The sequence below is a fragment of the Amphiprion ocellaris genome, chromosome 6, assembly GCF_022539595.1.
Source record: "Amphiprion ocellaris isolate individual 3 ecotype Okinawa chromosome 6, ASM2253959v1, whole genome shotgun sequence".
In the NCBI taxonomy this organism is placed as follows: domain Eukaryota; kingdom Metazoa; phylum Chordata; class Actinopteri; family Pomacentridae; genus Amphiprion; species Amphiprion ocellaris.
In genome coordinates this window covers 11265657-11290160 of record NC_072771.1, presented here as the reverse complement: position 1 = coordinate 11290160, position 24504 = coordinate 11265657, and the positions used below count along the sequence as shown (strand labels likewise).

The following is a 24504-nucleotide window of genomic DNA, read 5'->3' as shown; positions in this document are numbered from 1 at the left end:
TCAGTTTCTGATACCAGGTTGATCAGGACCAGTATAGAAGAAGAACACATGGAATCTGAAGTGTTTGTGGAAGATGCCCACACATGAGACACAAACACGCCCTCCTCTCTCTTTCTGTCACAGACCACAGCCATAACAGACACAGAAGACTTTTCACTCTAAGCATATATCCTCCCTATATCTTCTTTTTCTTATTATAAGTGAATGTATATGCTTTTGTGTTTAACCATGTTATAAGTTTACCTTCATGTAGCCTAAAAGTCTACAATTTATAAGTTTATTCTTATGTTTACACCTTTTATTATTATCTCAGGAACTATATGAGATAAACATATTGTGTTTGCTGTCATTTTAATCATTTATTCGGTGTTATTTCAGATCTGTGATCACCATAAATATTGAACAATTGGAATTCTACATTTAAGAAATGGACTAAGAGTAAGTTTTAAAGGTATTTGGCCTCTGACCTCTCCTGGACAGTGAAGCTCAACACCACCCATTGGGTGGAACACATCCATGATTGGTTAGATGCTGATTTGCATTTGGCTCCAAAGCTTTCTATATAGAGGAAAGTAACTGGAATGCTACTTAGTTTTTAGATTTAGAGTTAAGTTTTTAAGTTTAGTTTTGAATTCAGCTTTGCTTTAGCTTTTCGTTTGGGATTTCTTGAGTTTTTGATTTAGTTTTAGATGTTGTTTTGGCTTTTTGACTGTAACCTGGGCTTTTAGAAAAATCAACTTGGGCTTGTAACTGAGCTTGTAAGAATGGGCTTGTAGAACATGGGGATCTCAGAAAAATGCAACTTTTAGAAGAATGCAACCGAATTTAAGAATTACTTAAGAACTACAACAGCGCAAATATTTTCTTGATAACTATGAGCTTTGGCTCTTAGTGTTTTTACTTTGGCACATTTTTGCAATCCACACCTGCCAAGGCTCCTTCTGCGTTCCTGAACCAACTCATCCAGCAGATCATCACAGCTCCACATCTTGCAGCGGCCTCTCTCGCAAGTATTATTTTCCTTCTGCTAAACGGGTGAATTTACAAATTATAATTTGTGTTCCAATTCTGAATTCATCACCTTTTCTACCAACTGCTTCCAGTGACGATCACAGCTCATTAGTTTATCTGCATTTATTTACTGTCTGTTGTTGTCATGTCATTGCTGTTTATTGTTTGTTTGTAGAATTAGTTAAATGTTTGTGTATAATTATCATTGGTTTTACTCAACTGTGTATTTCTTTGCTTTGGGAAGTGGAGCTCAATGAAATCAGAGTTTACGACTTTCAGAATGAGACTGATCAACTTCATTTAATCAAAGTCTCTTTGAGACTTGCCTTAAATCGAGATTTTCCTCAGGCAAGCTGAGGATGGTGCCCCTAAATTAACGAGTGCAATTTTTATCACAAAGCGTAGTTTCTACCATTTCTACACGTTCCGCTACACTAGCGACCTGTCCAGGGGCACTCCTGCCTTTGCCCAAAGTCAGCTGGGACATGCTAAAGCACCCCTGCGACCCTACTGAGTATTTAGCGATGTAATAATGGATGGATCATCCACTAAATCTCTACAACTGCAGTCAATCAAATTAAATACATTTTCAAAGTAATATTATCATTCTTTAGTTTCAGCTTGTCAGTTGTGACAGGCAATTTTTTGCCTATGTGAAAATTCACATATTTTTTACACAAAAAATGAATTATATAATTAATTAATGGTCAGTGGGTTAATTAACATTTAAAATAATTCATAGTTGCAGCCCTCATCCAAACAAAGCAATGTTAAACATCAGCAATAGCCCAATGAGTGACTAATGACAGCTATGCATACATGTATTCTTGAATTCTCAGATAATCACTTTTACAAATATTATTATCCAGACGAGAACAGTTAAGAGAACAATTCGCAAAAAAAAACAACTCTAATATCAAAATGAAAACAGATTTTTACAAAATCATGTCAACTAATTAAAAATATAGACGGTAAAACTTATTATTATTATGATTATTATTAGCATATCTTTCTCCCTGCTGACGTCTGACGTTACGGTGAGCGTATTGCGTCACTTCCTGTTGTAGCGCTGTGTTGTGTTCTGTGACTGTGTTCTGTGACTGTTGTAGCTTATCCACTCCATCTAATTTGATATCCATTAAATCTGTGTGTAGCGGTAATATTTGAATCGTAACATACACTCGTTTTCTTCACGCACCCTCTCAGTACTTAATTGTAGCAGTTAATCTGTTATCTCTGTCCGCTAGCCTAGCACTTAGCAGTTAGCATGGCTTCTCCCTCTTCCTCTCCTTCTCTTTCCTGCTCAGTGTGTCACATGTTTAGTTACTCCTCTGCCTCCTTTAGTGATAATGATACCTGTAATAAATGCAGTCTGTTTGTAGCTTTGGAGGCGAGGCTCTCTGAATTGGAAGCGCGGCTCCGCACCATGGAAAACACCCCGCTAGCTGTTAGCCAGGCTCCCTTAGCCGGTGCGGACCGCAATAATATAGCTGCTAGTGTAGCTTCTGCTAGCCGTACCCTAGCAGCTCCCGAGCAGCCGGGAAGTCAGGGTAGCTGGGTGACAGTTCGTAGGAAACGTAGTCCTAAGCTCAAGCCCGCTGTCCCGGCACACCACAAACCGTTTCACGTTTCTAATCGTTTTTCCCCACTCAATGACACACCCGCTGAGAAACCAACTCTGATCATTGGCAGCTCCGTAGTCAGAAACGTGAAGCTAGCGACACCAGCGACCATAGTAAAATGCCTCCCAGGAGCCAGAGCGGGCGACATAGAAGCAAATTTGAAACTGCTGGCTAAAGATAATCGTAAATACAGTAAGATTGTTATTCATGTCGGCGGTAATGACACCCGGTTACGCCAATCGGAGGTCACCAAAGTTAGTGTGGCATCGGTGTGTAACTTTGCCAAAACCATGTCGGACTCCGTAGTTTTCTCTGGACCCCTGCCTGATCTGACAAGCGATGATATGTTTAGCCGTATGGCATCGTTTCGCCGCTGGTCGTCTACGTGGTGTACTGCAAACGACGTTGGCTTTATAGACAATTGGAGCTCTTTCTGGGGAAAACCTGGTCTGATTAGGAGAGACGGCATCCATCCCACTTTGGCTGGTGCAGCTCTCATTTCTAGAAATATGGCTGATTTTATTAGAACTCCTAAAGCATGACAACCCAGAGTTCAGACCAGGATGCAGAGTTGTAGTCTTCCACACCTCTCTGCAGTTTCCTCTCAGCTGTCACCCTCCAGTAAATCACTTAGCTTTATTGAGACTGTGTCTGTCCCCCGACCACCAAAATTCAATAAATTAAGCAAATCAAAAATAAACAAAAGACATAGTAACCATAAAAATCTAATTAAAATTAATACCACTATTTCAACTGAGCGAAGAAACAGGACAATTAAATGTGGTCTGTTAAATATTAGATCTCTCTCGTCTAAATCTCTGTTAGTAAATGATTTGATAACTGATAACCAGATTGATTTGTTCTGTTTGACTGAAACCTGGTTGCAGCAGGAAGAATATGTTAGTCTAAATGAATCAACTCCTACTAGTCATACTAACTGTCATGTTCCTCGAATCACGGGCCGAGGAGGAGGAGTGGCAGCAGTTTACCTCTCTAGCTTAAAAATGAACCAGAGACCTAAACCTAGTTACAGTTCATTTGAAAATCTTACTCTCAGTCTCTCTCATCCAGATTTAAAAGCTCAGAAACCAGTTTTATTTGTTGTTGTATATCGTCCTCCTGCTCCTTACTCTGAGTTTTTATCTCAATTCTCAGACTTTTTATCTGATTTAGTGCTCAGCTCAGATAAAGTCATTATTGTGGGTGACTTCAACATTCATGTTGACGTGGACAGTGACAGCCTTACAACTGCTTTTAATTCAATATTAGACTCAATTGGGTTTTCTCAACATGTAAATAAACCAACTCATAGTTTTAATCATACCCTTGACCTCGTTCTGACTTATGGCATAGAAATCAAACAGTTAACAGTATTTCCCCGGAACCCTCTTCTTTCTGACCATTTTATGATAACATTTCAATTTACAACAATAGATTGTATAGGAGTTAAGAATAAATACCATTACAGTAGATGTCTGTCTGACAATTCGGTGACTAAATTTAAGGAAATAATACCCTCTCTATTTAGTCCAGCACCACTTACTGATATAATGGAAGGGAAATATTATAATTTTACCCCCACGGAAGTGGATTATATTGTTAATAATGCTGCAGCCTCACTGCGTACAACACTTGATAGTGTTGCACCTGTAAAAAAGAAAGTTCTATCTCAGAGAGGACCTGCTCCTTGGTATAATTCCCAGTTGCGGACTTTAAAGCAGGCGTCCCGAAAGCTGGAAAGGAAGTGGTACTCCACTAATTTAGAAGAAGTTTATGTAGCTTGGAAAAAAAGTCTAGTAATTTATAAAAAAGCTCTTCGTAATGCCAGGACAACATATTATTCATCTTTAATAGAGGAAAACAAGAACAACCCCAGGTTTCTCTTCAGCACTGTAGCCAGGCTGACAAAGAGTCAGAGCTCTGTTGAAACTTGTATTCCTTTAGCTTTGAGCAGTAACAACTTCATGAGCTTCTTTACAAATAAAATTATTACGATTAGAGAAAAAATTAATCTGGCCCTTCCTGCAAATGTCACAGATGTATCATCGAGTACAGATACTTTAGAATTGGCTGTAAGACCAGATGGATATTTAGAATTTTTCACCCCCATACATCTCTCTGAACTCATTTCAATAGTTTCTACATCCAAACCATCAACATGTCTTTTAGATCCTATCCCAACTAGACTGTTCAAGGAGGCTTTACCTTTAATTAATTCCTCAATGTTAGATCTGATTAATCTCTCTCTAGTAACAGGTTATGTACCACAGGCTTTTAAGGTTGCTGTAATCAAACCTTTACTTAAAAAGCCCACTCTAGATCCAGATGTTTTAGCCAACTATAGACCAATTTCCAACCTCCCATTTCTCTCTAAAATTCTGGAAAGAACAGTTGCAAATCAATTATATGAACATTTACAAAGGAATAGCCTGTTTGAAGAGTTTCAGTCAGGCTTCAGAGTGCATCATAGCACAGAAACAGCTCTGGTGAAAGTTACTAATGACCTTCTCATAGCGTCAGATAATGGACTGGTCTCTATACTTATTTTATTGGACCTTAGTGCAGCATTCGATACAATCGACCACAAACTTTTATTACAGCGACTAGAACATTCTATTGGCATTAAAGGGACAGCACTGGACTGGTTTAAATCCTACTTATCAGACAGGTTCCAGTTTGTGCATGTCAACAATGACTCTTCTGAGCATACTAGGGTTAATCATGGAGTTCCTCAGGGTTCTGTCTTAGGACCAATACTGTTCACATTATACATGCTTCCCTTAGGCAACATTATTAGGAAGCACTGTATTAATTTCCATTGTTATGCTGATGACACTCAATTGTATTTATCTATGAAGCCAAATGAAACTAATCAGCTAGCTAGACTGCAAGATTGTCTTAAGGACATAAAGACCTGGATGACCTATAATTTCTTACTACTAAATTCAGACAAGACTGAAGTCATTGTATTTGGCCCCAAACATCTTAGAGAATTGCTTTCAAAGCATATAGTTACTCTGGATGGCATTACATTGGCCTCCAGTACTACTGTGAGGAACCTCGGTGTTATCTTTGACCAGGACATGTCCTTTAACTCGCACATAAAACAAATCTGTAGGACTTCCTTTTTCCACCTGAGAAATATTGTGAAAATCAGGAACATCCTGTCTCAGAGTGATGCAGAAAAACTAGTCCATGCATTTGTTACTTCTAGGCTTGACTACTGTAATTCCTTATTATCAGGTTGTCCCAATAGCTCTCTGAAACATCTACAGCTGATCCAAAACGCTGCAGCCAGAGTACTGACGGGAGTTAGCAAGAGAGATCATATTTCTCCTATATTGGTTTCTCTTCATTGGCTCCCTGTTAAATCTAGAATAGAATTCAAAATCCTTCTTCTGACATATAAAGCTCTTAACAACCAATCTCCATCATATCTTAAAGACCTGATAGTACCATATTACCCTAGCAGAACTCTTCGCTCTCAGACTGCAGGCTTACTTGTTGTTCCTAGAATCTCTAAAAGTAGAATGGGAGGCAGAGCCTTCAGTTATCAGGCACCTCTCATGTGGAACCAGCTCCCAGTTTGGGTTCGGGAGGCGGACACCCTCTCTATTTTTAAGACCAGGCTTAAAACCTTCCTTTTCGACAAAGCTTATAGTTAGGGCTGACTGGGTGACCCTGACGGGGTGAGCTGGTGTTTTCATTTGCACAACTGATTTCCCCTCTTGACGTCCCTTTAGTTTGCCCCTAGTTATGCTGCTATAGGCCTAGGCTGCTGGGGAACCTCTCTTGATGCACCGAGCCCTTCTCTAACTACCTATGTATTTACTATATATACCATTATTGCACTACATTCACTCTGTTTCTTTCTGTGTCCTTTCTCCGAGTGTCCCTGGTCCCAGAGCTGGATGCTGGATGCTTCAGATGTGTGGCTGTGTTTTATGGTCCTTGTGTCCCACCCCCCCACCTCTCTATCTCTACCCCTCTATCTGTATCCCTCTATCTCTACCTCTACCCCTCTATCTCTACCTCTCTACCTCTTCTGTCCCTCTCAACCCGCCCGGCCAGCAGGCAGATGGGTCCCCCCACATTAGAGCCGGGTTCTGCTCGAGGTTTTTTTCCCTGTTAAAAGGGTGTTTTCCTTGCCACTGTCGCCTTTTGGCTTGCTCTGGGGGTCAGGCATATGGGTTCTGTAAAGCGTCTCGAGACAATTTGACTGTAATTGGCGCTATATAAATAAAATTGAATTGAATTGAATTGAATTGAATTGAATTAAAACAAATGATTGCATAAATATTCACCCCCCTTCAGGTCAGTATTTAGTAGATGTACCTTTGACTGCAATCACAGCATTGAGTCCATGTGGATAGGTCTCAAAGAGTCTTACACATCTGGACACTAAAATTGTTCTCCTTTCTTCCTTTCAAAATAGCTCAAGCTCTGTCAGGGTGCTCAGGGATCAGGAGTGAACAGCTCTTTTCAAGTCCAGCCACAAATTCTCAATTGAATTGTAATTGATTGTAAGCTTGGCGTCATTGTCTTGCTGGAAAATAAATCTTCTCCCAAGTCGTAATTCTCTTGCAGACTGACTCAGATTATCCTCCAGGATATTTTTCAGCATTCATGTTCCCCTCCACCTTAACAAGCCTTCCAGTACCTGCTGCCAAAAGCATCCCCAAATCATGATGCTGCCAGCACCATGCTTCATGGTGGAGATGGTGTGTTTGTTGAGATGTGCAGTGTTCGCCAAACATAGTATCTCATCTGATGGCCAAAAAGCTCAATTTTTGTCTCATCAGACAAAAGAACCTTCTTCCACTTGACCTTGGAGTCTCCCACATGTCTTTGGGTGAATTCCAGGTGAGATTTCATATAAGCTTTTTTTCAACAGCGGCGTTTTCTTTGCCACTCTTCCATACAGCTTTGACTGGGAAAGAACCTGCACAAAAGCTGATTAGATTAGAAAATCTTTATTGTCCCAATTTGGGCAATTTGATGTCCAACAGCAGTCAACAACGAAATTCATACCATAAAAACAGTATAGTACAATACACAGAAACATAGATACAAGTAATTTAATAATAAATGTCATCAGATAAGTTATCATGACCATATATGCAGCCTACGGTGCAAGGACACAAGCCTAAAGCTTATTTAAAAACCCTACAGCTGAGGGAAAAAATGATCTGAGGTATCTGTTTGATTTGGCCCTTCTAGGGAAGGTATACCTCTTCCCAGATGGCAAAAGTCGAAACTCAGCATACAGAGGGTGATGTGGGTCAGCTAAGATGACCTTTGCCTTCTGAACAGCTCTTGCTTGATAAATATTGTCAAGCTGCTGCAGGCTAGTGCCAGTGATTTTTTGGCAAAGTTTGACAATGCTTCCCAGCCGATTTTTATTAGTGATACTAAGGTTCCCATACCAGCAAATCACTGACTCAATAAAAGATGAATAAAACATTTTTAAAAGCAACCTGTCAACATTAAAATCCCTCAGCTTCCTTAAAAAAGAACAGTCTCTGGTTGGCTTTATTGCAGGTATAGTCTGTATTGGCCTCCAACGTCAGTTTGTTATCCAAGATGGTGCCCAAATACTTGTACTGGCTTACAATCTCCACAGCTGTGCCATTAATGAAAGTGGGCTTTGGGAGAGGTGGATTTTTCCAAAAATCGATCAACATTTCTTTAGTTTTACTGACATTTAGTTGTATGCATGAATTATGGCACCATTCAGTGAATTTGTCTATCACAGGGCCGTGCCCTTCTTCCTGGTCCTGCAGGAGGCTGACAATAGCCGAATCATCTGCAAATTTTACAATTAAACTTGAATCATCTGTGCTCTGACAGTTGTTCGTGTACAGCAAAAAAAGTAAAGGGGACAAGACACACCCTTGGGGTGACCCTGTAGTTCATGTCATGGCATCGGACAGGGTGCTATTGACACGAGTTCTTTGTGACCTCATAGTCAGGAAGTCAACCAGCCAACATATAGCTCCAAAGTCAAAGCCAGGTATTTCAGAGAGCCTGCTGGCTAAAATATAAGGCTCTAGACAGTTAAAAGCTGACAAGAAAAAGAAAGGGGCTTTTTAAGACTGCAAGTATTAAAATCACCAAGTATACAATGTGGGGCATCAGGGGAAATGCTTTGGAAGCAATGCACCAATTTAACAATAGTGGATGTTGCCTCCTTAATGTTGGTTTTAGGATGAATACAGACCACTGAAAAAAAAAATGCGGGATTTCCTGTGGTAAGTAAAATGGGCACAGTAAAACAAATAGCAGTTCAATGTGAAGGCTACAGATAGATTTCCTTATTATGACAGTCTTACACCAGCGGGGATTGATATACAAGCACCCCTCTCCCTGTGCTTTGCCGGTCAGCTGTGTGTCACGATCGAGCTGGATAGGTTAACCGAAGCCATCAATACTATACTCCTGACTGGAATTGTGCTCCTTTAGCCAGGTCTCAGTCAGTGCGATCACACAAGCATTCTTATACTCTGTTACGCATTTTACGCATGCCTGAAGTTCGTCGATTTTATTCCTCAGATTTCATTCCTGGCAGGCGGCACAGGCTGAGTTTACGTAGCCTCTGTCGCACCCCTCGCCTCCTTCCATGCCTCCTCCCTCGTACCACTGTCAGCTGTCTGTCAGCCGGTATGTGTAACCTCGGTAGTTCTCCTCCCCGGCCATGTTTCCGTATTTGTATCACAGCATGCCATTCTGTAAGTCCACATCCACCTTTACGTATCTCTGGTGGAATACCGACAGGTGGAATCCAAGCAAAAGAGGAATTGCTACATTGGACAAGGAAATAATGGCTGTATTGAAGTCTGTGGTGCTGGATGCCTTGTTGAAAGCTTATCAGAGTCCCGAGAGCAAACAAATCCAAATGCAAGACGCTCATAAAAAAGCTAATAAAATCCATGATGACTCCACGTACTTAAAACGTTTGGGTAAAAAACACCACTCGTTTGACAGATCGGTTAAAAACTGGTTATCCACATTTAAAAACCCGCACTAACAGACAATACAAGACAGATCAAACACACACTACTCCTGTTGCTTGTTGCTGCAGCAGAGGCAGTCCCAAAAAGACATGCACACGTTGTGGTATGTATAGTCTCTCCCATCCGATCCACTGAAATTTTAACTTCTTCAATGTGGTCGTAGCTGTCTTGGTGGCCTCTCTCACCAGTCTTCTTCTTGCCCAGTCATTCAGTTTGTGAGGACAGCCAGCTCTAGGAAAATTTAAACAAGTGCCATACTCCTTCCATTTCTTAATGATGGATGTAACTGAACTCCATGGGATGTCCAATGAATTAGAAATCTTTTTGTAGCCATCTCCAGACTTGAACTTTTCAATGATCTTTTCTCTGAGTTGCTTGGAGTGTTCTCTTATCTTCATGTTGCAATTGTAGCAAGAATACTGATGAACCAGAGACTGGACCTTCCAGATACAGGTGTTATTATACTACTATTATTTGACACACATCAACTGCACTAAGGTGATATCCATTTCACTTATTGTGACACTACTTGCATCAATTAGCTGGACCTCTGTTGAATTACTTTAAAGGTCACTTTAAAGGGGGTGAATATTTATGCAATAATTTACTTTATCTTATATGTTTCTAAGTAATTGACATGATTTTGTAAAAATCTGTTTTCACTTTGATATATTTTTTTTCTGCAAATTCTTGTCAAAAAAGCCAAAATATATTGACCACAATTTCATGTATAAAAGCAACACAAGGGTAGAACATCCAAGGGGTTGGAATACTTTTTACAGGCATTGTAAATACCTAAGGCAGAACTGGCCACTCTCAGCATCTCCACTGTGTTCAAGGCCTGGGGCCTCTGTTTGGTCTTCTCCTTCTTAGTCACTGACTCCACCTGCAGCAAGAGAGATCCACATTAAGAGCCTAAATCAAAGATCAGGAAGTTGGGCTATATTCAGTATAGTTATGGCTAAATTCCGATTTTCTAACTTGTGTGTCAGTGATCACAGAGGTCGTCACTGTTGTTCAATGAATTTTAATTTTTCAATCGATTTATTTTGAAGAAGCAGTTGTTGATTGTTCATAAAATGAAATACCCTACTGTTCAACACTGCAGTTATCAAGAGGTGATGCACTTTTGAATCATTTCAGTTTTAAGTGAAATTGTACAAGTGTGTACACAATTCTGTAATCTTTCCACAGTATGGTTCCTTGGTGTCAGTAATGTTGATAGTAGAATATATGCACAACATCATCAAGATTTTGTTCTTACCTGAGCCTCCCTGGATGTCTTGGCCAGGTTGACGAACATCTGACCCACCTCCCTGTCAAAGACCCTCACCCTGTTCCAGTCCAGTGTAAGCGGGCTGTCCTTTCCTTTGAACACCTAACCAAAGCACAGTATCTGTCAATACAGAAAAGAAGGAGGGTGAACAGACTATTCATAGTGTATCTGGGGATTTACCTTTGCCTGGATAATCCAGTATGTCTCTGGTTTGAAGGACTGGATCTTGTCATGGCGTTCTACACAGAAACCAAGTGTTGGGGTCTGGCATGGTCCAAATGAGATCAAGGAGGAGTCCAGATTGCCATATTTACCCTGAAAATATTTGGTCTGGAACCTGAAAAATAGTAAACCCACAAAAGACAGACTTGGATGATATTTTTCAATACCTTCAATCAGACATAATCAGACTTGTTGAGAGTGGTGTAGCATCAATCAGACATATCTGAATATAAAGTAAAGAACAGATTTTCATTCCCCATCTGTAAAAAAACACAAAATTAAGGTTTTGGAGTCACCAAGTCAAAGTCTAGATTTTAATCTAATTGAGATAAAAGGGCAGTTCATGATCGAAAACCATCTAATTTGGCCGAATTAAAACTATTCTGCAGAATTTTATTGTGTTTTCTGGTTATAAACTTGGAAGTGTAAAGTAAAAGCTGACAGGACATTTACTTCTGCTAGAAGTAAATGTCCTTACTTCTGTTTACTTCTGATACACTCGCAGGTTTACATGCAAGCAAGAATATGATCCGGATGCTACATCACAAGAATTTAACCAGTAGTTGCCAAGCTCAAATTTGTATAATCCTGCCCTCGCACTGCCTCGACATGACCCATTTCACTGAGCTGCTGCCTTTCAGCTTGCCATCATTGTTTTCTTTCTACAGCTGTTTATGCTGACTCTACAATGTCTCAGACAAATGTAAAGCCCACCAAATGTTCTGCTGTTGGCTGCCAGAGTGAACACAAGCATTGCAGATTACTTATATTTTTGAAAGCTCTGTCAGCACAACATAAGAAAAATCATTCATGTTAGCCCATTGTGCAGCTAATGCGGCAAACGTTACCATTGGTTTGATTGTATCCCCACAACTCAGAGTTCTGTGGAAACTGTATTCAGAGATGGTGAAAATTTTTGATTTCAACCAATAAACAGGACCTGTGTAGATTACTGTGTTTTCATGTCACCTGCTGTGCTCCAGGGCAATCTAAAGTGTTTCAAGAACTTTTTAAAAAGACCTGAAGAAAGGTGATTGGATCCTATTCGTCAAAAGGCCAACTAAATTACCAGTCATGTACCAAATTCTCCTATGAAGTGACAAAAATAGTCCACCACAGGACAGAGGTAATCACTCACAGCAACTTTTTATTGATGTGCAATGATCCTTCTGGGTAAGGGGAAAGATGACTTAAATCATGGCAGCACAGTGCCAGCATAACACAATCCCTGACCCCCTTAGTGTGGGGGGTCAATCATTCAGGATGTTTTCAGCTGGCTGTATATTTGCTCCAATGTTTTAAAAGATGAATGAAATGCATTAAATGTCTTTAGTGTTATGATCAGGCAGCAGAAAATCGAACACAAAATGGTTGTGTGGCAGAGACAGTGAACTAAGTGTACCGGGTGAAGGCGCAGCCAATGCGCAGATCCAGCTCCTGACGTGCATCTACCGACAGGGCTTCATTCCTGTTGGGCTCCCCGAGGTGGTTCATTGCGTTCCAGATATCAGTGTCAGTAATAGAGCTGAATTTGGCACGGTAAATGCTCCGCTCTCTGGCACACCCTTTGTTCATCACTGGCTGAATGGCATCCAGCACCTGGGAGGTAAGAAAAATTGTTTGCAGCATGTTTGCAGATACAGTAACCACTTTCTATATGATCTAAGATTTTACATGCCGCAAATGCTTAACTGCACCGGTCTCTATCGGTTTCTTGATTATCAAGTCTAAATACACCCTTTAGCTGAGTGTGGTCAGGTGTGGTGTCATACGATGTTAAGTAGCACTATATTAGCTCCACATAGTATAAAGAAAGCATGCTGCCATTACTAGTGGGTAGTGCTAACAAGTATATGTTTATAAGGTAATGATATGCAGCGTTGTGTTTATAGCTTGTTGTTCCTCTGCCCAATGTGTGTAAATGTAGCCTTACAGATCACTTCCCAAATGACAAAAATCACGATTTCTCATTTAAATCTACTGTTTCCTAAAAATTGAATACAAAAACACTCTTTCATTTCAAAATGAAGGTAAAAGGCATTATGATGCCAACATTCTGATGTAACCAAAGCCCTGCTTCCATTTAAAGCTATTCATCCTCAGCTGAGAGTTAAATTGAAAATTTATAAGCAAGCACAGCCAACATAAAAACATAATAATAGGTTTTTTGCCACATCAAATGAAAATTTCACAAAAATCTTTATCAATAACTATACTTTGTCCTATTACAACTAAGGCTAAATTTAGAGATGGATGAGTAGAAATTAAAAACCTAATGATCTGAAATGGAATGACTCAAATGCAGTCTGCACAGGACAACCATAACTGAGATGGCAGCAAAGTAAAAAGATGTAGAGCAGACACCTAATCCATGGCACAGATTAGATGTCAGTGTCCAGATATGGATCTTATAAGAATAACAGGTGTAACTGGACCTGAATTACCTCAAAACAGATGTTCTCGCCTTCTTTATCACAGTCCAACCACAAAACCACATAGTCACATCCTCTGGCTTCAACCTGACATGACACCAGAAAATTGGATGGAGTAATAAAGACAAAAGGCATGAGACTAGTCGCACAAAATGCCAAAATCACCAATGTCCCATTAAAGCTAATCACTGTGTAAACCTACCTGGAGAAATTTGACCATGTTGAGTTTGGAGTTGGCCTCCTTTTTTTCTGTGGGAGCTTTACTGAAGAGTTCCGCAGGGTCCACCTTGTCCCAGTTGTTGTATTTCCCTTTAAAAAGAAGGACAATGCTGTCATAGAAATGCATATCAATGGAGGTTGATCAAATCTTGAAAGTTGGTGCTACCAAATCCTACAGGTGTCCCAATTTTTCTTGATTACTTACAATCCTCTCTGTCTGCTTAAAAGTAGTGTTGGAACACATTGTGGCACCATACCCTCAAGAGCATTATTTGAACAGTATTGTATTGCAGAATGTAATATGTTGCCATAAAATTGCAAGGGAAAGGCAATTAAGACAGAACATCATAACACTTAAAAATGTATGTCTTTCCTTCAGAGAAAGTGCGAAGAAAGTCAAGGTGTCACTGAGTACAGTTTCCTTCACTATCCAAAGGCACTCAGAAACTGGGGGAAACTGACAGGAAGCGGTCTGGAAGACCCAAAGCCACAACAGAATCAGAAGACAAGTTTCTGAGAGTCAACAGCTTGCGTGATAGGCACCTCAATGGCAGAGGTGGGTAGAGCAGCCGAAAATTGTACTCAAGTAAGAGTAATGTTACTTCAAAATAATATCACTCAAGCAGAAGTAAAAAGTAGTCATCCAAAAGATTACTCAAGTAAGAGTAAAAAAGCATTTGGTGAAAAGACTACTCAAGTACTGAGTAACTGATTGTAATGTCCGATTTATGTTTTTAGAAATGATGTGATCAGACAGACAAAAATGTAAAATAATGCGAAAATTCTGGTATTTCCAAATAATAAAATAAAAAAATAAATAACATCTTTACAAAATGACAAGTGAAGGCACAAGAAACACAAATTTCCAAATCTCAGTATTTCACAACATAAAGCTTTTGAAACAAATACCTGTAGTAAGGTAATGTTTTTATGTTTAAACAGTGCAAACAACTTCCAGTGACAAGATATACTGTATGCTGTATTTTACTTCCCTCTGAATGGCACAGGCTCAGTAGATAGAAAATAACATTACAACGAGGGCTGGACCTGAATATCTGAATATTCGGTTGTCAGATCTTCCCCCTCTAACCACCCCCAACCCCAGCTTCCTGTTCTTATCAAACATCAACGTGTCTGTGACAGGTGTCAGTGAATACAGCTCTTTCTATTATGTGTTTAGAGCTGTTTAGTGCTGTTTCCCTGTGGCAGACTGATGCCCTTGTACAGCTGTTTTCAGAGAATGTTGGGCAGTCAATGGATCAACGTTATAACCAGTGAAGTTGAACACTGACAGGACAACGCCAGACTTCAGTGCGTTGGTCCGATCAACAACTAGCTTGCCAGACTCCACCACCTTCTCCTCAATGCAATCATCCTCCAGAAAGTGCTCACCACAAACCCTGAAGTCAGAGTCCATTAGAGGCTCGTTCTCTTCAGTGCCACTAGCCAGCGAATCAGTACTGTTCTCTGTTTAAGCAGCAGTTTATGAAAGTGGACTGTTTTGTCCATGGCTTTAACTCTATAAAATTATTTTTTACATCCAGGAGTAAGGTAGTAGTGGTCTCCCTTTAGACTTCTGATGATCTGTGGCTCCTCAGTATCCATCTTTCACTATCTGTCTTGCACTGTCTGTCTTTAACTGTCTTGTACCTAAACCTGCAAAGGTAACCCATCCCCGCGATGTCAATGGTTGTCGTACTCCAAGACAGCCATTGACATCGCCCTTTGGAGAGATGACACAATACTATTTTCTTTTTCCTTTTATATGCTTATATTTTTGTACTTGTTATATATCTTCTGAATAAAGTGAAAATACATGTACTGAATTATGCAAATTTGACCGTACTTCATTTCTTCTTTAAGGTTTTAGACTGGTCTCCCTATAGTCCTGGCTTAAAACCCCATTAAGAACCTGTGGACTGTGATGAAGAAACAAGTCTGTGTCAAAGCCAACAAATGTAGTTACACCACCCCAATTCTGTGAAGAGGAGTGGCTGAAGATACAACAAGAAGCTTGTAAACAGCTACTAAAAGTACCTAGTTGAAAAGAAAATGGACATTTAACAAAATATTACCATTGCTGCATTTTTGACCGAGCAGATTTCAGGCCTTATATGAATCAAAAAATGTGAAAGAACTAAAATGCATGATTGTTTTTTTTGTGTGACAAAGACATATCTGTTTCAATTACTCCATCATAGAAAACTGGAGTCACTGGAAATTTAAAGACCGACGTGACATACATGGCGTTTGGAAGTGTATATAAACTTGTATTTACAACTGTAAATGAGAAGGGAGAAATCATGTGCTTTTTAAGCAAGCAAACACTTTCGATGAGAGTTAGGGAAATGTTGAGCAGGAACCTAATATGGATGATACTCACCAATGAAATCCAGACTCATTACATGTCCACAAACTGAAGTCATCTTAAAGCGTACAGTTTGGCCCTCGAAGTTGCCAGTGTATTCATAAACTGAACATGCTCCATTGAGTCCCTTGCGACTTGTACAATTGCCTAAAGGAGGAGGAGAAAAGATAAGGCATTAAAAAGTCAACATAGTCAGTAAAAGCTATTTACAGAGCTCTTATCATTAGGTTATTTAAACATTGTAATGTCCAAGTTGAAATTAAAGCTTAAATACAAATACATGGGTTTGAAAAGAAGTGACTAACCGCAGATGCATTTTTGATTGTTAAAACTCTCATGAAAATATTCAAAACAACAATGAATGTATCCTGCTAACAATTTGATTTTGATATGTCTTATTTCTCTGTGCCATAAAGCTTCACTGTTGTCCAGATTTACTTTAAGTTCTTCAATTTATTATTTTTATATTTCTGAATTCTCCCCTGTAGTATTAAGTTATACTCAAGAGTTTGCAAAATGGGATCCATCAAAAAGAATTCTCTTTACCTGTTTAAGTCCATACTGGTCAAAGTTCATCAACTAGCCACACTGTTGCTCACCGGCTTTACAACGTTACGCTTTTTTTTTTTTTTTTAAATCACACTACTCATTTGTGATGGAGATCTCAGTGCAATGAATGTGTCTCCATCTGTGTGACCATGAAACTACACACAGCATTCAGTGGACATCACGCATCACAATACACATCATCACAAACACACCATACTCCTCTGCACCAAAATATTGGGAAATCCCCCAATTCTTTCCAGTTTTGGAAACAATGGTGTAAGACTTCAGTGTCCAGATGTGCAAGGCTGACAGAGACCTATCCACAGGCTTAATCCTGAAGCTGCAGCCAGTGGTGCATCTACTAAATATTGACTTGAAAAGGTGAGTATTTATGTAATAACTTATTCTCTATAGGCAAGAATTGCACAACTTACAGGCAAGTAATATTTTTAATTACTTCATAGAAATTAGCTTTCACTTTGACATGAAAGTCTTTTTAATGTAAATTCTTGCCAAAAAAAAATCTAAATTAAATGGCCATCAGTCAATGACCAAAAGAGATAAAAAGGAAGGGCTGACTCGGGTGACCCTGAGGGGGTCAGTTGGAGTCCACATGTATGGGGCACAACTGACTTCTTCGACTTACTTTAGTTACGTCCATAATTATGCTGCTATAGGCCTAGGCTGCCGGTTGACCTCTCTCGACGCACTGAGCCCTTCTCTCATTACCTATGTATTTACTATATATACCATTATTGCATTGTATTCACTTTATGTCCCCCTGCGTCCTTTCTTCCAGTGTCCCTGGTCCCAGAGCTGGATGGAGAGCGGGAGGCGAGGCCCGCCTCGAGCGCGGAGCGGCATGGCGGGGTGTGAGCGCCGCCGCCTCCGCAGCCGCATCCCAGGGCGTTCCAAAAGGTCTGCTCTTAGGGGTACGAAGGCGGGGTGGGACGCTGTGCACTGTGGAATGCTGCTGCTGTCTTTCCTCCAGCCCACTGTGTCCTGCTGCCCATTTTCACAAATCTACTCTGCACTGCCCTTACTATACTTGATTTGCTCATCTACACAGTTTGCGTCTTACTTACCAGCTATATATGCAGTATATTTAATGCCAGAGCCTTACACAATAATAGTAAACTTATGAATCAGTTTCAATGTTGGCTTGTACATTGTATGTATCATCTATGTTACTCTTATTATGCATGTATGCCAATGTGTGTTAAATGTTTCCTTGTCCCCCCACCCCACCTCTGTTCTCCTGTCCCTGTCCCTGTCCCTCCCCCTCTACCGTCCCTCTTAACCTGGCCAGTCAGTTGCAGTTGGGTCCCCCCATATGGGCTGGATTCTGCTCAAGATTTCTTCCTGTCAAAAGGGAGTTTCTTCTTGCAAATATTGCCTTAGGGCCTGGTCTGGGGGTTCAAGTTCAAACATCTGAGTTTTGATTGTCTTGAGACAATCTGAATTGTCATTGGTGCTACATAAATAAAATTTAATTGAACTGAAAACTTCCAAGGAGGTTGAATACGTTTAATGGTACTTTAAAAATTTAAAGTGCGGTCCAGTAATGGATGCAGTTACTTAACACAAAAGACGTCCTACCCTGCAAAAGAACTTTGACTTAGGGTTAGCAACTTAAGGGATCTAATAGCAATAAATAATATATATATTTGTCTGTTAAGAGACTGTTGGGTGAGAGTAAAAACATAGCTGATGAAGCCTCATAATCCCAGATGAGAGCTGCCATTTTCACTGTGTTGAAGTGTAACAGTATGCAGGTCTTGACAAAGAAATGTCCATTTCCTTAATAGCTCGATGATCCTCAATGAAATCAGCTTTATTTAGCTTTCAATTATCCTTTATACATATAACACACAATGTTTGTAACTTCATAGCATGCTCAAAACTGTACAGAATAATGACAAACTTTTATCCTTTTTGAAAACTAGTGTCCACTTGCTGATGAGTCAGACATGTAGATTTACAGGAGGTCAAAGTAATGGCGAGTGAGGCAGGACCATGAGATCTCTGAAAGCTGTGACGCTTTTTAGGTCAATGATGGGGTAATTGGGATCCTCCTATTGGTTATTAGCACTTAATGCTACATGCTGACGTCCTTTCTGAATAAAAGGAGTCTCTCAAGGCTGAATGCTAATGACAGGAACATGGACGCAAACTATTATAATGGTGACCAAATGTTCCCAACCCCATCCCGTGTCTGCACTAAAGCCACTCCAACCTCTTTCACGTGGACAATCCCATTACCAATACCTGGACCGATTCAGATACACAGAGACTGACAGAAATACAGACAAGAACAGGGCATATAAATAGAGGGTTCAGATACAAGTTGTAGATCAATTCCAAGCTAAAGGGTACACTGGCAACCAAAGACGGCACGCATAAAGAAAAAACTAAATTGCAGCACCTATCAACATCCCAAAGGCAAAAGATAAAGGGTTCCATTGCAGCAATATCCGGTCACTTCAAACATGGAACAGTTCCAGGTAAGAAACTTGCCTTTATGTTGGTGCTGATGATAACCGCTCGATAGCCACCGCATAAGATTCTATTGCCCTGTAGAGTAGCAAACTAGTAGATTAAAGGATAGGTTCACAGTTTTTCAACTTGTCTTTCATGCAATACGCACACACGTACATAGACAGTAAAACAGTTACTGGTAGCTGTAATCATTATTTCACCCGGAGTCCTTGTCTATACATTCCAGTGGAAAGCTAATATTCAACTTTAGTGAACTTACTTAGACCGTCAAGTGGACATCTTTTAAAATTAATCATTTAAAACAAAGGACAGAATCTAATAGTAAACCTGATTGGCTGACTTTAATGTTAGTTAGTGACAACATCACCGGAGTTGTCTGTGTAGTTTCTCATTCATCCAGGTCATGGTTATCCAAAGTTGTTTAAATCAATCCAACTGGACTTTAAGAAAGTTCCTTGAAGACGTTTCACCTCTCATGCAAGAGGCTTCTTCAGTTCTGGTGGTGGTTGATGTTGCCTCAGCTTATAACATAATAATATAATATCAACCACCACCAGAACTGAAGAAGCCTCTTGGATGAGAGGTGAAACGTCTTCAAGGAACTTTCTTAAAGTCCAGTTGGATTGATTTAAACAACTTTGGATAACATCACCCGAGTGATTTGCAGTTCATCTTTGGAAATCATGAATGCAAGTACCAAAGTTTACGGTAGTCCACCCTTGTACAAATTACATCTTGCCATGTTACATGAGCAAAGTCACAGTCGTATTAATGATTCTGCATTGTCCTTTGGGGAGATCTTGCCATTGTCATGCTGGTTTACATGAATATGCTACTGTGACACTTAAAGAAACTGAGACACCATTAATGTTGTAAATTCCACTTGTACTTTTCCAGCTAAGTCAGAAATCTGTGTCACTAACAGTGTGGCTCTGGATTTGACAACTTACGTAAAAATCATTACACTTGCAGTTAAAATGGAAACAAACAAAAAAAAACTAAAAACAAATATGTCATATTTCTTTTCATTTTAGTCACATATTACTGTATTACATAGCCCATGATATTACACAAGGTAGTTTTGACATCTTGTGCACTCAGAATATTATCTTATCTGCACAAGGTAACAGTATGACGATAATCATTTGTGTAAACAAGATAGAAAAATAGCTTTCAGGACTTACAAGGCTAAGTACTTTATGGATTAATGCAAGAATTTCATTCAAGGAATTTAAACCACCTACCAGGCATGAGTGGCTCAGTATATGGAGCATGTGCAGCTTGAAGAGCATAAAGGATAGTGACCTATCTAACTCATTTATTTTTTACTTCCAAAGTTATACTGAGGCAAAACGTGGTCTGGATGTTTTCAAACTAATGATGAAATGATATCTGAGTGTTGGTACAGACACAAAACTGTTTCTAATATTTTACTTTGATGTATGATTAATATGAGCATGGACATAATTTTCATCAAAACACTTTCATTAGTTTCTGAAAAAAGCCAAAGGGTAAATGCCCTTGAAACACATGAGGTAGTACAAGTATTGGAACAAAATATAGTTTAAAATCAGGAACTATCTGATCAATGAGTAAAACGCCTGACCAGGAATTAGATGTGTCTTTGCTGCACATGACAAATGCTAAAAATATTGGGGAACCTGGCAGAGAGAAATTGGTCAATACTGACAAAAATCTTGGTTGTTCTGTGTCTCTAGCTGCTGCGCGTCTTTCTGCTGTGCCTGATAGCCCTCCACCGGTGCCTGGCCATGCCACTGGGCAGCCAGTGTGTGGAGGAATCTTTCTGCACATACAGTCTGCAGGATTACTACAGCCAACTGGTTAACCTGCCCAGCCGCATCAACGAGCGCAGCATTGCGACTTGGAGCTACGTGTGAGTACAGATACCGAGTATCATTTGTCATTAAACTACAACAAAGGTTTTATCCTCAGGCGAAGAAATTGTTAAAATTGTCACTATTTTCTAGAACTTTATAGAACAATTAACTGAACAACAGAAAAATAACCAATATATGAATTGATGATTAAGCGAGGGACAGTCCTACATTTATACAGTATATACCAGTCTTTGTCTACCACATTAACTCACCATATTAATAGTGGAATGAAAGCCTGCCTCTGATCACTCCCTACTCTTTATGTCTCTCTAGGGAGAACATCGACTTAAACCGGGTGCCTCAGGTCATCCATGAGGCCAGCTGCCACACCAGTCACTCCTGTAGGGGACTTGACAATGCATATGGTCTAGAGACCATCCCTGTATCCCTGCGGATGCCTGTCCTCAAGAAAAACCCCAGCTGCTTCCCCACAGCCAGCTACTCACTGGAGTTTGAGTTCATCACTGTAGCATGTATATGTGCCATCTCTCGGCAAAACTGAACAGGACTGACTGTAGTAATGTCAACCCAGGACACTGGCATACTCTAAGAATATGTGGTTGTTTAGACAGAGCATGAGGTAGTGGCTGCTGAGAAACGGTCCATTTCACTAATTGTTATTGTTTTCCAGTGGACTTTGAAAGTCTCACCATTATCAAAGCATCCCATAATAATTAAAGACATTTTAGATTAAATGGCATCATTATTGTGTCCACGTGGAGAATTTTGATAGCCCCATCGCCACAGTTCTCCTTCTTGTTTGAGGTCCATCCATAACAGCTCAAACGTACAACTAGTAGTAGTACTATCCTACATATTTGGGGAGCAGTAACTACAGAAAATCTGGAAAGGTTCTCAAGTTTTTAGAACTGGGTGTACTATAACAAATTAACTGGATGTTACATCTTCATTTTAGGACAAACCGTTATTTCATGCCCACTTATTTCCTAGTAATGACGATAAAAATGGATTAATTTATCGCTGTATTTAAATATGTGATTTAACTAGCTTAGTTTTATCAAAACAAATCATGAAATCCATGGGCGTAGACTGTGGTTTCTGCTCATCTATCTTATGCTGAGAATATGTTCCTATATTCTCTACAACTGGACTTTGTTACAACTTTATGTGGGTCAACAATGTGTTATCAAATATTTAAAATCTCAAAACTTACATTTCTACACTTAATCTACATGTCTACTAGTCAAGACCTCATGAGCATGATTTACATTGATTTAACTATTTATGTTTTGCCAAAAGCTGTATACATCACTTATTATGAAATTTTAAAAAATCATCAAATAAGGACCTCTGTCTTCAATTAATCTGTGTAGATACTGCATTTTGGTTTGGGTAAGTGTAACATTTTTTAGCGGAGCTTGGCATAACTTTTGCTCACTTAAAGTGAACAGTAACTAGTACGAACTGAGTTAATTGTCTCAAACAATTATTACGTCAACGTATCTAACGATTCAAACTAGGCTGTTGCCTCATACTACACACGAGGATTCTACCACAACGTTAAATTATAATTAGTGACTCTCTTTGGCATACTACATAACTATGAAGTCGTACCTACCTTTGGAGAGTATTTTGGCAATCGACTGGGCCAAGGACGGTTTCTCGGCCACCATCAGAACAGTTCTCATTTTGAATGAAGTGCTAACAGACGTTCTATCAAACGATCGTCGCGCAGCTCACTTACAGTACAGGCAGCGCACAGCTTACTGCTGCTGTCTGACGATCCCAAAATGGATCGATAAGTCCCGGCAATAAACACCTCACTATAAAAAAAAAGAGGAATTTTTCAAATTAGTGTCTTCCTATTATGCTATATCACGAAGTACACGCTGACACGCGATTCACTTCCGGTACCATCTCCTTCTTCTCCTCCTCCTTCTTCTTCTTCTTCTTCTTCTCCCCCTCTTCTTCTTCTTCTTCTTCTTCTTCTTCTTCTTCTTCTTCTTCTTCTTCTTCTTCTTCTTCTTCTTCTTCTTCTTCTTCTTCTTCTTCTTCTTATGAATTTCCGGCAGGCTGGATGCCTTGCGGCACATTGCTGCCTCTCGCAGGTCAGGCAGAGAATGCAGAATTCAGATCATTCCTACTTCCAAAGATGTAATCCTGTGGAGTTGATAAAGTGAAGGACTACGTTCACCGTCCTTGCCTGGTTCTCTCTGGGATTAAGGAGACTCCTCATTGTGATTGATTCCATTCCCTCATGTGACATCTTGGTATATAACTGTGTTCTTTGTTCTTCAAACAGGCTGCACTCCATAAGCAGATGTTTCACAGTTTGCTGTTTCCCGCAGGCTTGCTCCACATAATCCATCCTTATGTTTGCCAATTTTAGCTAAATCCCATGCCAGTCCACAGTGTCCAAGTCTTAGTCCTGTCATTAACACAGAGTGTTTTCGCTCATGTCCAAGGTAGCACTGGTCTGCCTTTACACTATTTTGTATTGAGAAGTAATGCCGTCCTTTTTCACCATTCTCCCACTGCTTCTGCCACTGAGCTGTAATGACATCCGTGATGATGGAGCGACATTCAGATATCCCGATGCCCACAGTCAATTCAACATCCCTCCTTAATGCCCTTTTAGCCGCCATATCTGCCATCTCATTTACCCTCTACCCCAATATGGGCGGGCACCCACAGAAACCCTATCATGCCTCCAGCCTGCTCAATTCTATACAACAGAGTGAGGAGTTCCACCACCAAGTCTGGTCGGGCCCCTGGATTGTTATCTCTCAAAGTCATGAGGACTGAACCTGAGTCTGAGCATATGACTACCCTCCTCAGCTTGACCTCCTCCACCCACTGTAGAGCCAATATTATGGCAACTAACTTTGTTGTATACACCGACACCCCCTCAGCCAATCACTCGAGCTTAACAATTTTAAAATGCAGGATGAAATAAGCAGACCCTGATATTCTTGTTTTGGGATCTTGGGCCCCATCTGTATAGATCTGTAGATAATGCTCCCAGTTGCTTTTTAGTCTTTCCTTTACCAAGTCTGAGCCAACAGCACTTCCCTGTTTTTTTATGGTTTCCAGTATGCTGAAATCTATTTCTGGTGTTGGTAGGAGCCATGGAGGCACAGCTGGCCAGAGAACTTGAGGGGCCACCCCTACCTTTTCCACCTCCAGCTTCTCCACTCGTTTACCCATATTAAAAATGAGACTTTTTTAAGACTTTTCTCCCACTCCCCACTCCCAGGCATCATCAAGTACAAACTTTGCTGGGTGCTCTCCTTGATGTGCCTGCAGCTTAACAACATACTGCATTGCCAGTTTAGCCCGCCAAATTGCCAGAGAAGCTTCACCCATTTCAACAAGCAAAGCTGGGACTGGTGTAGTTCGGAGGGCCCCACAACATATTCTGAGTGCCCTTGCCT

The 24504-nt window shown here is 40.1% G+C and overlaps 1 protein-coding gene across 3 annotated transcripts in view; it reads right to left on the bottom strand.

The window, feature by feature from the left end:
• top3b (DNA topoisomerase III beta) overlaps positions 1-23059 on the bottom strand; it is a 64602-nt gene extending 41543 nt beyond the window's left edge. The window contains exons 1-9 of one of the 3 annotated variants that reach the window (XM_023273345.3): positions 22985-23059; positions 22689-22893; positions 16179-16310; positions 13779-13885; positions 13589-13663; positions 12547-12743; positions 11103-11259; positions 10911-11024; positions 10442-10532 (exon numbers count right to left, since the gene is read on the bottom strand). In XM_023273345.3, coding sequence (XP_023129113.1) covers positions 10442-10532; positions 10911-11024; positions 11103-11259; positions 12547-12743; positions 13589-13663; positions 13779-13885; positions 16179-16310; positions 22689-22758 — 943 coding nt within the window. In that variant the 5' untranslated portion in view covers positions 22759-22893; positions 22985-23059. Of the gene's footprint in view, positions 1-10441; positions 10533-10910; positions 11025-11102; positions 11260-12546; positions 12744-13588; positions 13664-13778; positions 13886-16178; positions 16311-22688 lie in introns of all 3 variants that reach the window. The other 2 variants (XM_023273347.3, XM_023273344.3) reach the window with 2 other exon arrangements.
• Positions 23060-24504: the final 1445 nt, after the last annotated feature.